The sequence below is a fragment of the Diadema setosum genome, chromosome 16 (genome assembly GCF_964275005.1).
Source record: "Diadema setosum chromosome 16, eeDiaSeto1, whole genome shotgun sequence".
Lineage (NCBI taxonomy): Eukaryota > Metazoa > Echinodermata > Echinoidea > Diadematoida > Diadematidae > Diadema > Diadema setosum.
This window is the reverse complement of record NC_092700.1, coordinates 27,712,948-27,728,599: the sequence shown is the minus strand read 5'-3', so window position 1 is coordinate 27,728,599 and position 15,652 is coordinate 27,712,948. Positions and strand designations below refer to the sequence as shown.

Sequence of the window (15,652 nt, the reverse complement as noted above, 5' to 3'; positions counted from 1 at the left end):
GACAATAGTGAACCTTTAGAGGTGGGTTCACACTCCCATTACCTACCTGTGTATCCTGGTGAGCAGGTGCACGTGTATGAGTTGATGCCGTTGGTGCACACTGCTGCGTTCACACAGGGGCCACTGGAGCATTCGTCGACGTCCTCAGAACAGTCAGACCCTTGGAACCCTGGGAAGCACTCACAGCGATAGCCGTTCACTTCATCGTAGCAGCTACAAAGACGAGAGGTGAACCCAAGAATCAGTTTACTTGTGACTGCATATGTTACCATATCATATATTGCTATATTGAATTAATAAAACTCATAATTTCATAAACAGGAAAGGACAGAGAATTGGCAACGTTTAAAATGTGACCATCAATACAACAATGTCTGTGCTGTACCGGTTGATAAAGTGAGTGAACAACCTAATTAGTTGACTTTTAATTACATCTGTTGCCATCTAATAATAATGGATCATTTACTGGTAAGCTGCTCTTCTCATACATATGAAAGTTGAGGTGCACCATTCAACTCGGCTTCATCTCGTTGAATAGAGCGCCTCTATCTTTCACCTTGTGCAAAATCCTGTACCATTGCACTTGTGACCATTCACTACCTGAATAGTGAGTGTATAATGTCACTCACGTTCCGTTGTTGCACGGATGCGGGGAGCATTCGTTGATGTCCACCTGACAGTCTGTGCCAGTGTAGCCAGGAGCGCAGCTACAGCTGTAGCCATCCACACGGTCCTGGCAGCTGGCACCATTCTGGCACGGATTGGACTCGCACTCGTCAATCTCTGTCCCACACAGCAAACCTACAACATACAGACATGAAAGAGGAAGGATGTAAGATGTCCTAAAAGTACTTTAGTAGGAAGCTAGTCACTGGGTACTGCACAGGTAACTCATAAACCTAATGGGGGGGGGGGGGGGGATAAGCCCCCTACCTCCTCAACATATTTCACGATCATTTTCAAATGCCAAACAAATTTTTTTCTGAAATTTGGGATTTTTTTCTTACATATCTTGGGCACATTTTTAGACCCTATTCGTGAGTATTAGGGGTACGCTTGCCGAGATAAAGCACATTTTCCTGACCAATGTCACTGAAATGGGCAGTTTGCAATGACTTTTGTTTGTACAATGGATGGGTTTTACTAGAAGTGTAAGATGAACGTTTTCCTCTGATTCTTCTTGGATAACATCCCTTTTCGTTATAATCAACTATTCTAGATAAAACTTTTGCCAAGATCGTATGATTATGATGGCTGAGATCTTAGAGGGGAGGGCCAAATCAGCCCCAAATCAGTTTGCAATGAAAGTTACAGAAGAACACTAATAGACAAGCAGGACTCACCTGTGTAGCCACTCGCACACATGCAGACGAAATTGTCCAGCCGATCCAGGCATGTCGCGCCATTGAGGCATGGTGCCGACTGGCACTCGTCAATGTCGTCGGTGCAATTGACACCATTCCATCCAGCAGTGCAGTCACATGTGTACCTTTACGAGACGATACGTGGGGAAAAAAACAGTCAACATCATTTCCTTCCCCTGCAATAATGAACGTGACAATTACAGAAATAACAATGACAACAAAATTATTACTGACTATGAATAAATGGTGATACAGCATAATTCAAAACTGACATCAGATATCATCAAATGCAAAGATACTTAATAACACTTCCTGTAATAGGAGAAAGCATTGACAAAAAGAATACTTACTACGATCTCAAGCATTGACACAAGTATGAATTGTTTGCTGTAATAGTAGTTCATGAGAGAGAGAGAGAGTGAGAGGTGGAGAAAGAAAGAGTAAGAGCGAGTGAGAGAGATAGGGAAGGAGAAAGACAGGGCAACTCAGGAAAACTGTCAATGCAAACTTTTGCATTTATTTTTTTGCCATCAGAAATTAAAGATGTGTCTTAAAATATGAGTACCCTTCATACACAGGACATTACTATATATGCAAGCTAGCCATAGTCATATTGATTTATGTTTAATGTTTTTTACTGTACACTGGCTACCGGTAGATCTGTAATGCCAACGCTAAGATGATGTTATTAGGGTAAAAATAGTGTTCTGCACGTGGGCAAGACAGCCGTTTCCATTGTCTGACCCGAAAGGCTGCATTGTCTTAGCTTTCGCATTACAGATCTAAAGCTTGCTAATGATGGAAAGAGGAAGTCACGAACGAAACAAATGCTCCAGTCCTTACAGCATAGCTTCCACAGAATTCTATTAAACAACTGATTTCAAACTCCAGTATACAACTGGGTAGTGTGCACACACTAGCTCCTCACCCATTAACGCCATCAACACAGGTTCCGCCGTTGGCACAGACTCCGGGGATGCAGTCCTCGATGTTTTCCTCGCAACGGTCGCCACGGAAACCGGGCAGACAGACGCATCGGTAGCCATCAATGCCGTCTATACATGCAGCATCATTGAGGCATGGCAAGGAAGCACACTCATCTGTGTTGATATCGCAGTTGAATCCTTCAAACCCTTCAAATTAATGACACACAAGCATATCAAGTAAATTGTTTAAGCTTGACACAAAACTCACATCTCATTGGAAAAATAACATAATGTAAAAGCTGTTATTTTCGGGTATAGATGGGGAGGACAAAGACATTTTTGAGAGGTGTTGTCTTCACGATTTGACATTGAAGATTATTGTTAGTGCGCTAAAGCCTGTCCGTTTGTGATATTTTTGTGTATTCTGAAATTTGCGGCAGAACAGTGATTTGCTAAATTCACGAAAATCAAACCCTCACCAAAATAAAAGCTTTTTCAGTAATTATATACATTTCCAGTAGTCCTAAAACTACAAGGAATGTTAGTCTACTTTTTCCACTTCTAAGAAAAAAAAAAGTGTACATAGTGTTTCTTTCATGAGCAATTTACACCTCAGTCTGAACTACCAGTAATCCTATCTTGCAGTTTTCAACTTTCTTTGAATTTTATATTATCTGGTAGACATCATGATATGAATCACCAATTGTTTTTAAACTGATTCAATAAGAAAGATTTTGTCATTTGTCACATTATAAAGCACACAATGTGATATGTTCATTGAGACCAGACTTTGAATACAGTACATAACATTTGGCTGCTTATTCCTCAGCCTATAACGTACCTGCCGTGCATAGGCACTGGTACGTGCCATCTGGCTGCGTCACGCAGGTTGCGTTGTTGCGACACTGGTTGTAGCCGACGTCGCAGGGGTCGAAAGAGATGTCGCATTGGGTCCCCGTGAAGAAAGGCGGGCAGTCGCAGCGGAACTGGTCCCGACCATTGAGACATGTGGCCCCGTTCTGGCACGGGTCCGAGTCGCACTCGTTCACGTCCACCTCGCACAACTCGCCTGTCCATCCTGATGCACACACACATCTGCAGCAGGACATGAGAGAAATACCATCATATGGAACCTTTGACCCGTGGTCAAAAGATGAAAAACCTATCCTTTGTAAACAACATGCAGAACAATGCTCATGTCCATCTTTTTGTTCCCCCTGTAATTGGAGGCTATTGGACAGAGTCAAGTTTGCAAAAAATACCCCGAAAAACTTCCATGACTTTTATGATTCTTGTTGAATCTAGCCTAAAAGTTGTTACTGTCAACCTTATCTATTTCGACCTTGCATAAGTTGAAAAAATGGCTAAGTCCAATGAAATTCTACTGTGGAAAATTCATATTAATCAACAGACTTTTCTCTGGTCCTTTTGGATTCGACCATTAACCCGTTGAAGACAAGTCTACGGGAAAGCGTCTGTGGGAAATGCATGTTGTAGCAAAATCAAGCCATCCTCAACGGGTTAAAAATGACTTTGATTGTATGTCACTGACTTTGAAGGCTTCACTGCTCAAGACAGAATGGTTGATGGGGAGATCTTTGCGGATCTTTGCAGCTGTTTGCATGCACATGAACACTGAGATATGTGCACACTCATTTGTTGCTTACTTGAAGCTGTTGAACTGGTCGATGCAGGTCGCCCCGTTTTCGCAGGGTTCCGAGGTGCACTCGTCCGTCTCCACCTCGCACAGGTCTCCTTCGTAGCCCTCCATGCAGTGACACCTGTAGGCTTGGTTCAAGTCCTCACAGGTGGAATTATTCTGTGTTCCAGAGAGAGCAAGAGTCAAAGATTTCAAAAGTTACAATGAACAGCATCTTCTACACTACTGCATATCATCACGTCACCAAAAGTGAAACGGGATGTTAACAAAAGTGACTCCTTAATAATATTTCTGTCAATATTTAGGCAATTAATTAACAAAAGAAAGAATTATGCTATAAAGAGACTCTGTCTTCAAGCTCATAGGATTTCAGAATACAAAGAACACACTGAAGACGTTCATACAATCTCCTGGTCTAAAAGGCAACTTGCATGGTGAGTACTTTTATCAGTATGTTGCACTAGGTGAATTCATACATCCTTTGCTATATATCATGCCGATTCATAATGATTAACTGCCAGATTCTCAACCAAAGTATTGCCCATAGAAGATATTTGGTCTCTGGACTCTCCAAGATTTCCTACCTGGCACATGTTGTCAACACAGTCGTCGATGGGCAGACCGCAGTCAAAGCCGGCCCAGCCGGGCTCACAGAGACAGCTATAGGAGAGGATGCCGTCGATGCACAGACCGTTACGACTGCAGGAATCGGGGGAGCAGTCGTTGATGTTTACCTCACACCTCTCACCTGGAATCATCATAAATTGAAAGCAAAATGAGCACATACATAAAACATAAGAAAGAAAAATCAAATCTACAATGCCATGACTGCATACTTCATACATAAATACTTGTAGTATTCTATTATTCTAAAGGGATTGTATAGTATTGGTGGAGATGAGAATTAGGCTTTTAACTTTTTGTGAGATACCAAGAAACTACTTATGAAATAGTACAGAGCATACCATCTTAAGAGGAATGCAAAATTTATTACATGTAAATCAGTTTGGGAATTGCTGAGACATCCCAAAACGAAGTAAAACAAAGCAATTCTAATAAAAGGTGGGTCCCGCTTTTTATTAGGAATGCTCTTTTTTGGACATCTCAGCCATTTTATAACCAATTTTCATCAAATAAACATTGAACCCCTCTTGTAATTACATGCTCTTTCATATTTCATGAGAGCTTTCTCATTATGTCACCAAAAATTTTAAAAACTTGAAGTTAGGTCTCAACCAAAACTACACGCTCCCTTCAATTTCATATTGAAGTGACAGAATAATGAGCAAGTTAATTGTGTTAACTTTCATGGAAAGAAAAGAGAGTGAGGAAGCTAGCAAGAGCACAAAACCATTTGCTTATAATCCTTTACACTTTCAGAGAAGTATTACCAGTGGTGAAATTTCTCTCTGTGCTATCACACCAGTAATTTCCATTTTATAGTCTATCCTCTACAAGATGGCATACTTTATGCATAAATACTGGCAATATTCTAACACGAAATGTATGTCATGTCATTTCATCTCACACTGATGTACTCCTGCTCCTACACAACATACACTCGCTCTGACACACACACAAAAAAAGGTGAAACAAAGCAATTCAATACCTAAATGCTATCAATAAATACCATATCAATTTGTCAAATGAAAAAAAAAACTAGAAATGTCGCTACGGCGACTGATGCCTCCGCCATAATGCATGATTCTCCCAATAGGTGTATAGTACAATGTCTTGACAATGTGTGATGACAGTTTCACATAACTGGCAAAATATCGAAATAACAGGTTTGTCAGAAATATCTTGAATGTTCACTTTCCACGAACTGGGTTTGCTATAATTGTCTATTAAAGAGTGCAGGTACACATATTTGGGGAATTGAAAATTTTTACTTGACTTCTGACCGACCTTATTATAAGTTTATGCATTGAGTATAATTTTCAAGGTATGAAGAAAGAGTGTAATTACAGTACAAAATTTTTTTTTTTCATTTAAACCTGACCTTTGACCCTTAACCTTTGACCTTTGACCTTCTGGCTGGAAATTTCCAAGAGAATCTCCATCAAGTAATACATGTACATATATTAAACACTTTTAAAACTAATAATGCAATCATTGCATCTAGTATACATGTATGAGGGAAATTATACAGTAGTAACATTTTGAGGAGTTGACCTTGACTTTTGAACCCCTGACTATTGACCCATGACCCCTAAATTCCCTACAATGTAGATAATCCCTGCCAGTCAGTACATGCATATGTACCATGTTCCATGAAGATACATTGAACCATTTGCGAGAAAAGTGATATTGCAACATTTTCATCTAACCTTTGACCTTATGACATGAAACTCTCTCTGGAGAATCCTTACGCAGTAGTACATGTCTACACTAAGTTTCAAGAAAATAACTGCGGACATTGCATAGACATGGGGGAAATAGCAACATTTTTAGCATTTGACCTTGAACTTTTGACCTTTGACCTCTTGTCAATGTCACTAGAATCTACTCAACTAATTGTCCCATCATACATCATCCTTGGACCAAGTTTGGTGAAAGCTGCTTCATCCAGTTTTGAGTTATCACATAAACAGATAAATTTTAGGATTTGACCTTGATCTTTGACCTTTGACCTCTGTCCGATTTCACTGAAAAACTAATCAAGTAAGTGTCCCATCATACATCATCCTCCAACAAAGTTTGGTGAAATTTGCTCCATACAGTCTTGAGTTATCGCGTAAACGGATACAATTTCATGATTTGACCTTGACCTTTGACCTTTGACCTTTAGCCGATTTCACCCAAAATCTTATCAAATCGTTGCCCCATCATACTTCATACTTGGACCAGGTTTGGTAAAATTCCAGTAAATATTACTCAAGTTATCGCGTAAACGAAAGCGGACGGACGTACGGACGTACGTACGGACGGATGGACAACCCGAAAACATAATGCCTCCGGCACCACTTCGTGGCGGAGGCATAAAAATCCCCAAACTGAAGAAAACACCAGTTCTAGGCTTTCCTACATCTTTCACCATACAAATATCTCTCTTGCATGTAAAGGTAAAATTTTGCGACATTGTGACATTTCATTAAGGTTATTAAAGTAAGCGCATGTGTGTAGGCACAGATGTGTGTGGAGAAGGGGGGGGGGGAGGGAGGAGTTTAAGACGAGAGTTTCATTCAAACAAATTTATTTGAGTCGATACAGTGCAGATGTGGCAATTTACTCATCTCAGTTATCTCCCCAATGTCAGTAAATAGATTAATCATGAGCGAATTATAGTCATTATTGTTTTTAACAAAGGATCGTACAGATCCGTGTTTGTCAACCTTTTTTAACCTGAGGCCCACTTTGGCCTCTAAAAAGTTTTTTTGAGGCCCGGTTACATGTGTAGATTGAATACAAATCATTTCCATTTTGATATTTTGGGAAGACATCGTGGCCCACTGGTTAAGAAGCACTAGATTGATTGCATGCGTACCTTATAATTTGTATCAATGACATGAGTCTATGTAAGTTTCAAAGTTAATGTAAGACTCGTATACTGTTTGATGATATGAAGATATGAAAGAAATCAAATGAAAATGACTGCAAAAAAAGGTGTATGTGTGCGTGTGTGTGTAAGTATACATAACATGAGTGCGAGTGTATGTGTATGTAGGTTTTTTGCGAGATGTAGAATTTCAACTCATTTCAGTACTGCAGGAATACTTCAATCTCTCACCCATGAACCCCGTCAGGCAGGCACAGAAGAAGCCCCGCGGGTAGGTTGTGAGGTCGTCCACAAAGTTGGTGCAGTTGGCGTTGTTCTCGCAGGGCAGGGCCTCGCAGGGGAGCAAGGAGCAGTCGTCACCACGGTACGGCACAGGACACAGGCACTGGTAAGCATTGACATCGTCAAGGCAAGTACCCCCTCGTAGGCAGGGATTGGAAGCACACTCATCAATATCTACTTCACACAGAAAGCCTGATTTAGGGGACATCACAAAACAAACAGCCAAAACAGAAGAACATAAAGCAAAGTTGAATGATATGATACTCCATAAAGGCAGAAATTATAATTTTCACTCACAATAATGCAATACCATAGCACCAGCCAGGTGATAACAAATCAACCACTAAGCATTTCAGTTCTTGCTGTTGGGAGTGCAATTTTGGCAATCTTCTGAGCTTCTTCATGAGATGGGATGAGGCTGTTCATGTCATGATCTTGGATTCCTGATCGTTTTAGTGCTGGAAATGTGTCACAGGAATAAGATTGTTCATTTGAAAACCTTGCTTCTTATGTTCAAGAAATACCAAAACTTTGCGCAGTTTACACACATAAAAAGTGGATTATACCCTTGACCCAGAGACTCATTCATGAGTATGGCAGACGTCAAACAGAAAAAGAAGCATTACATGAGACTAATTTTACACATGCAATTCAGAAATGAAAGGAAAACAATATATGCACACCATGAATTAGCATGGAAATTCGGGAAATGCCCCTCTCTCTTGTAAAAATCACATTGGAATATTTTTGTTACAAAAATGTCTTCACGGAGCAAATTATTGTGGAGACAAAAACTTCTTGTATACACTGTATATGCATTATATTTCGCAGTGTGTTTATTTTCATGAATTTCACGAGTGGACTGAAAATCATCAAATCAACTCATGAAAACATTGTCACCCTTGCAAATATAATGAGTGGATTGATATTTGCTAAATTAACTCAAGAAATTATAGCTTCCCTAACACAAATGCACTGTACATAGTATCCAAGGTGGGAAATTATATAACTTTTCTCTTAAAAAAAAATAATACTGTTCCTTTTATTCTATCAACATGGTTCTAGGTTCTATCAATATTGTTCATTAGGTGTATATCTCTATCTATCTCTTTCTTCTTTTTCAACCTTCATATGTACAATTATGACTACGATGTATGCTATTCTTTTTATAATTACGTCCCTCTGCGCCTCAGAATAGGATACTAGATCGAAGGCGCATTACAAATGCTGTACTTATTATTAATATTATTATTCTAGGTAGCAAATTTCACCTCTCACAACACTGTCTTACAAGTCCCAGCTCACTAAATATATGGTGCTGCATCCTTAATCACTACAAGTGTTGCCAATTCAGAGAACATTTCAGATGTTGCCAATTTAGAGAACAACATTCTGACCTGTGAAACCTGGCGCACACAGACAAGTGAAACCATCCACCTCGTCCAGACATTCTCCACCATTCTGACATGGCTGCGAGCCGCACTCATCAATGTCGATCTGGAAAGAAGAGATGATAGATGAAGGGACTGACAGGTGTCAAAGTGTCATGTTTTGATGAGAAAATAGAACTTTATCTATTCATTTATTTATTTATGTATTTATTTATTCATTTAGTTTTTTTTTTTGCTTTTTTTAATTTATCTCTTTATTAATTGATTAATTAATCAATTTATTCATTTATACTAATCAATCAATTTATTTATTCATTTATTTATTTAGCCATTCATTCATTCATTCATCCATTGATTCATTCATCCATTCCTTCATTCATCTATTTATTTATCTATTTATTATTCAATGATTTATCTATTTATTTCATTGCAAGACAGATCATATAAGATTCACTGATTGCATGTAGCATCCAATGCCAGCAGTGTTTGTATTGTAGAAGGCAAGATAGGATTGCATAGAAAAAAAGAGGAAATGAATAAGGCTCAATGCTACTTCTATATATTCCTATTCCTTGAAAGTATGAAAGGGAGCTCTCCATGTATAATCAGTTTTCATTGAAAGTCCTCATGCATAGGAAGTGAAATCAGCAAAACTACGAGTGAAATCACACTAGCAATCTTATTACTGTAAACCCTATTACATAAATTTACAACATCACGTATCAACTCAACAAAAATGCTAACATCAAAATCCAATGTAATTATTTATGAAAGGATTCATAAAGCATATTTTCTGCACATATGAAAAAGTGTTTTTCAGACAATAATGTTGGGTTTACCTCACAATACTTTCCGCTATATCCTGACAGGCACAGACAGGACACATCAGCGATTCCGTCCACACACGTTGCGCCATTGAGGCATGGTTGGCTCAGGCATTCATCCACGTTGATGTCGCACTGTGGCCCTGCCCACCCGTTGAGGCAGAAGCAGCGATAGCCCGCCACCTCGTCCACGCAGAGACTCGTGGCCTCGTTGCAAGGGAACGATTCACATTCGTTGATATCCTGCTCGCAAAGGCGACCCTCGAAGCCCAGTTGGCACTGGCAAGTGTACCCAGCAATACCATCCACGCAGGTGGAACCATCAGCACACTGGTGATTTAAGCATTCGTCGATGTCCCTCTCGCACCATACGCCCGTGAAACCGGGGTGGCACTGGCACATGTAACCAGCAAAGTCGTCAATACAGGTGGCATCGTTGGTGCAGGGGTTGGATGCACACTCGTCCGTCTCCACCTCGCAGAACACCCCTTCCCAGCCTTCTGCGCACTGGCACTGAAACCTGCCATTGGCCGTATTTGAATTTTGGATGGGTCCACTTGCTGTTGGAGGGGTGGTCCCTGCAACATCTTGGCACGTGCCCATATTCAAGCACGGATCTTGCTCACAGCTCACAATGGTCACATTGCAGTACTGCCCAGTGTAACCCGGCAAACACAAGCAGACATAGTTGTCGATTCCATCTTCACACTGGCTCCCAAACTGGCAGAGATTCCCAATACAGTCGTCGACGTTAATCTCGCAGAATCTGCCTTCAAAGCCTGGGGGGCATTCACAACGAAAGTCTTCCAGTAGATCTACACATGTACCCCCATTGGCACAGGTAACACCTTGGAGTGCACAGTCGTCAGTATTGATCTCGCACATCACTCCCTCAAACCCTGGCTGACATACACAGGTAAACATGTAGCTGGTGAGGTCTTGCTGGCATGTTCCATTATTCCGACAGGGGTCAGATGTGCAAGGGGGAAGAGGGCTACAGAACACATCATAGGGACTGGAATCATCAGGGCACTCGCAAATGAATCCATCGATCAGGTCCACACATGTGCCGACATTACAAGGGCTTGAGGAACATTCATCAATGTCGATTTCACAGAGATCTCCAGTGAAACCAGGTTGGCATACACAGCTGTTGGGCAAAAAAAAAAAGGAAAAGGGAAAAATGATGAAACTAACAGATGGACTGTCCATCTGGTAGAAGAAGAACTAACATACACCACTATATGTATGATGATAACAAACACAATGATCCAGTGCATAATTTTATAATCTAACAATAGCAATGACAGTAATGACCTTTCTCTCTGATAGCAGAAACTTCAGACATTGACAACACAAATGATTTACTCTACACATCCACAACACCAATGATTTACTCTACACATCCACAACAGGGAATAACTTTCCTGGTATCGCATAGCAATTTGCTATGCATTTTGGTATGACTGCTATACGAAATGCAATTTGCTTGGCAGATTCATTACATAGACTTGTATACCATTTTGTTGAAAATGTATGTCCATTGACAAAAATTGCTATTCAATTTTGAGAAGGAAAATTGTTCCCTGCACAACACCAATGATTTACTCTACACATCCACAACACCAATGATTTACACTATACATCCAAAACACCAATGATTTACACTATACATCCACAACAACGATTTACTCTACACATCCATAACACCAATGATTTATTCCATGCATGCACATCACCAGTGATTTATTCTACACATCCTAAACACCAATGATTTGTTGCGAGAGTTGCTACCTGTACTCGTCGATGCCATCCACGCAGGTTGCGCCGTTCCGGCAATTGTGCGCTGCACACTCGTCCACGTCGACCTCGCACTGCCGACCCTCGAACCCCGACCTGCATTGGCAGGTGAAGTTATTGAGGAGGTCGATGCACTCCAGCGTAGTGTTGGTCTGGCAGGGGCCTGACATGCACTCATTGATGTCCTTGGAGCAGTTCTTGCCTTCGTATCCTGGATGAGAGTCGGCAACCACAAATGGGGAAAGCAACATGAGACAGAGACCACATCATAAAGCCCCGGAAGACCCCTTCATTTATTCTTCTGAACACATATTCTTGGCTCACAAACTTATCATGTGTGAATGCTATTTCCATTCATGAGATTAATCCGTTGAGGACGGGCTGATTTTGCTATTGCATACATTTCCCATAGACGCTTGCCCAAGTAAACATGGGACTCGTCCTCAACAGGTCAAAAGCATCTGATTAAAGTGGCTCATGATCAGCTTAACAGTCACACATCCACTAATTGAACATACCACTAACATCTCATGTCATATGGTTGATGGTGATTATGAGAGTTAGATCCAGAACTCACCTGGACAAAGTATTACATGTACATTGCTTTATTATTACACATAATTACCACATGCAGCGAGACACTGCATTATGTGAAGAACATCATCAATGAGCATTAAGAACCACACACACAAAAAAACCCCAGTAAAATGAGAAAGAAGCAGAGAAAGAAAAACAGAGAGAGACAGAGAGAGAGAGAGAGAGACAGAGAGAGAGAGAGAGTGATAAAGAGAAATGGAGATAGAGAATGCCAAGTTCATCAACGTATGTAAGATCACAAACAAGAGCTTCCTATTCTAACCTGCAGCACACAAGCATGTGTAGTCAGCAACCCCATCAACACAGGTGGCGCCGTTCCGACACGCCTCCTGTTCGCACTCGTCGATGTCGATCTCGCAGTTATAGCCCTCGTAGCCTGGTGCACACTGGCAGGTGTAGTTGTTGAAGAGGTCCACACAGGTGCCGTTGTGCAGGCAGGGTTCGCTGAAGCACTCGTCAATCTCAAACTGGCAGTGATCTCCGACGTACCCTGTGGGTGTGGTCGGTATCATGAGAAGTCTTGTTTTAATGGGTTACTCCAGTGTGATCATAGTTCAAAGTACATATGTATTTCAAATTAGATCACATCATCATCACTGTATCAATAATGATGATGATGATGATGATGATGATCATCATCATCATCATCATAAACATCATCATCAACATCTTCATCAACATCATCACCATCATCACCATCATCACCATCATCACCACCACCAGCATCACCATTATCACCATCATCATCATAATACCAGTTTTAATCCAGGTCTGTTCCCGATACTGGGAGAGGCCGGATTTACCTCACAGCTCTCACAGCAACAGCTCTCATGCTTTTTTGCTTTCTCCCCCAATTTGGGGCATCTTCCATTCTCAAGCCAACCTCCCCAAGCTCTTCCTCCGCCTGTCTCTCCCGCACAATAAGAATAACGATACCTGAAAGTATGTCAGACATTATTCCAAAGTGTTTCATTGAAATAGAAAAGATAATTATATGCCATTAAGTGATGTGACACAGAATCCCAGAGGAATGAATAACAAAAGGTGAACTAAAATAAATTTACCTCCAATATACATGTCCATTTAGTGAAAACAAAAATATTAGTAGCACACATTAGTGAGGATTGAGGAAACACACACAATGTTTTTTTTTTTTGGCCAATATTGATGGGATCTTCACTACTATGTGGGTGTGATATCACTTTGTCTGTCAGACTGAACTTCAACACAGAGTTGTGTTCCTCCTTGCGACAAAGTTTCTGTCCAAAGATCTCTGTTTACTCACCAGGGAGGCAGTAACACTGATAAGAGTTGACCCGATCCACACAGACTGCGTCGTTGAGACAGGGTTCCGAGGCACACTCGTTGACATCAATCTCACAGCTTTGTCCACTGTATCCTGGTGACAAGAAAAAAGAAAAGAGAGAAAAAAAGAAAGGAAAAAACAAAAGGATCATGAGAAAAAAATTTGGCCATGTCCATTGGGAAAAATTGTGGCTTGCAGATATCAAGACTTTTGACCTTCCTATTCACATCGCATGAAAAACTTGCAATATTGCCATACTTGAAACACTTCAATGCAATATTTTGGTCACTGTGATGCACATAAGTAAATGGCCTCAGTCTGGCAATCTACATGCAATTTTGGGTGTGACATTCTCAAGATCCTAGCAAGATTGCTACAATACATGCTTCACAATTTCCTGAGTGGCCATTTGGAATAATCTAAGTATTGCATGGAAAGGCAAATGACAAAAAAAGGTACAAGTTGTCTGCATTGTGGGTTCTTATTGAATAACTGGAAATCGCCGCAGCAAACTTTTGTGGGAAGCTAGAAAGTTTGCACTGTAGCAGGTGACTGTCCTAATATCTCTGTTGGATTCCACCATGGTTGCTTAGCAACTTCCATCAGAATGTAGCAAGACTGCTAATGTGTTTTGCGTCATCTGTTAAATGGCACAGAGGATGTCAAAGACCTAACAGACAGTTCAAAAGTATTTCAAATTAGGTCACATCATCAGCATCAGCATCACCATCATCATCATCATCATCATCATCACCATCATCATCATTACCATCATCACCATCATCACCATTACCATCATCACCATCATCATCATTACCATCATCACCATCATCACAATCATTATCAGCATCACCACCACCACCATCACCATCACCACCATCATCATCACCATCATCATCACCATCACCATCATCATCATACCAGTTTTCATCATCACCATCATCAAAGAAAAAACAAACAGATGTGCACACAGAAGATTATGCACACAGAGTCACAAAGAAGTGCACTGGACATGCACATTGATGAGAAGCATTCATTTCTAGCAGATGAAGGGGGAGAAAAGAGCTAGATGAAGTTCAGCATTTTCTTCTTCTTTTTTTTTTTTAAGGTGTGTTTGTGAATAACTTATCGTAATTCATGTTATTGTTCTGAAGTTAGACATTGATTTAGTTCTGCACATGAAAGAGAACAACATTAGCCGAGGGCTATATTTCTACTGTTTGTTTGAAAGTAATCACAATTGCTCTCAAGCTAATTGGAAGTTTGGCAAATATTGCATACATTATTTTAGCTACACAATGGGCCAGGGCTCAGGGCTCAGTCATTATTCCCATCACCTTTCTCAAAAGAACACAGAAGTATTTTGACAAATGCTGCTACAAACAATATTCAGCTGCAGTGTTTTACCCCCTAATATCTCACTTTGTCTCATCTTTGGCAGAAGTGTTATACAAAAGTATACAATCATCATTACCAGGGGCACAAAGGCAGGTGAAGTTGCTCCCTCCTTGCGTTTCTGAGCAGTTGAGGGCACTATTCCGGCAGACACCAAGGTTGCAGAGATCCAAGTCCTCATCACATTGAGTCCCATTAAAACCTTGAAAAAAAAAGAACATGAGAAGACAAAAAAAATAAATATTCAAATTGATAAATATGTCTAATTACCAGGAGGTCAGGGGTTTCAGTCCCACCAAAGTATGTCTGCCCAAGATAGCTCTAAAAAAAAAAAATCATGGCTATTACTGAAAAACATGATATATTTGCGGCATGAAAATGTTGTGAATTGGAGCCAATGGCCTTTTTCGCGGCATGAAATTTTCATAAATTGCACTGGCATTCAATGCATATAGTGTAGACAGGAACTTTCGTGTGCATTTTAATTACGTGAATCTTGGCTCTTGCGAAATTAAAATGCACGCGAACATTCCTTGTTTTACAGTACTGAAACACTGAAAATTCTGTGCATATTTACATTAATGAAGAGCAATTTATCTATCAGTTGC

At 40.4% G+C, this 15,652-nt stretch overlaps 1 protein-coding gene across 1 annotated transcript in view; it reads right to left on the bottom strand.

Annotated features, from left to right (window-relative positions):
* Positions 1 to 15,652, bottom strand: part of LOC140239780 (uncharacterized) — a 58,461-nt gene that overhangs the window by 35,302 nt on the left and 7,507 nt on the right. Inside the window, exons 7-20 of the mRNA XM_072319600.1 lie at positions 15,124 to 15,246; positions 13,629 to 13,742; positions 12,606 to 12,833; positions 11,741 to 11,957; positions 9,962 to 11,096; positions 9,129 to 9,228; positions 7,681 to 7,923; positions 4,535 to 4,698; positions 3,958 to 4,109; positions 3,132 to 3,385; positions 2,293 to 2,497; positions 1,344 to 1,489; positions 630 to 801; positions 47 to 213 (exon numbers count right to left, since the gene is read on the bottom strand). Coding sequence (XP_072175701.1) covers positions 47 to 213; positions 630 to 801; positions 1,344 to 1,489; positions 2,293 to 2,497; positions 3,132 to 3,385; positions 3,958 to 4,109; positions 4,535 to 4,698; positions 7,681 to 7,923; positions 9,129 to 9,228; positions 9,962 to 11,096; positions 11,741 to 11,957; positions 12,606 to 12,833; positions 13,629 to 13,742; positions 15,124 to 15,246 — 3,420 coding nt within the window. The remainder of the gene's footprint in view (positions 1 to 46; positions 214 to 629; positions 802 to 1,343; positions 1,490 to 2,292; positions 2,498 to 3,131; positions 3,386 to 3,957; positions 4,110 to 4,534; positions 4,699 to 7,680; positions 7,924 to 9,128; positions 9,229 to 9,961; positions 11,097 to 11,740; positions 11,958 to 12,605; positions 12,834 to 13,628; positions 13,743 to 15,123; positions 15,247 to 15,652) is intronic.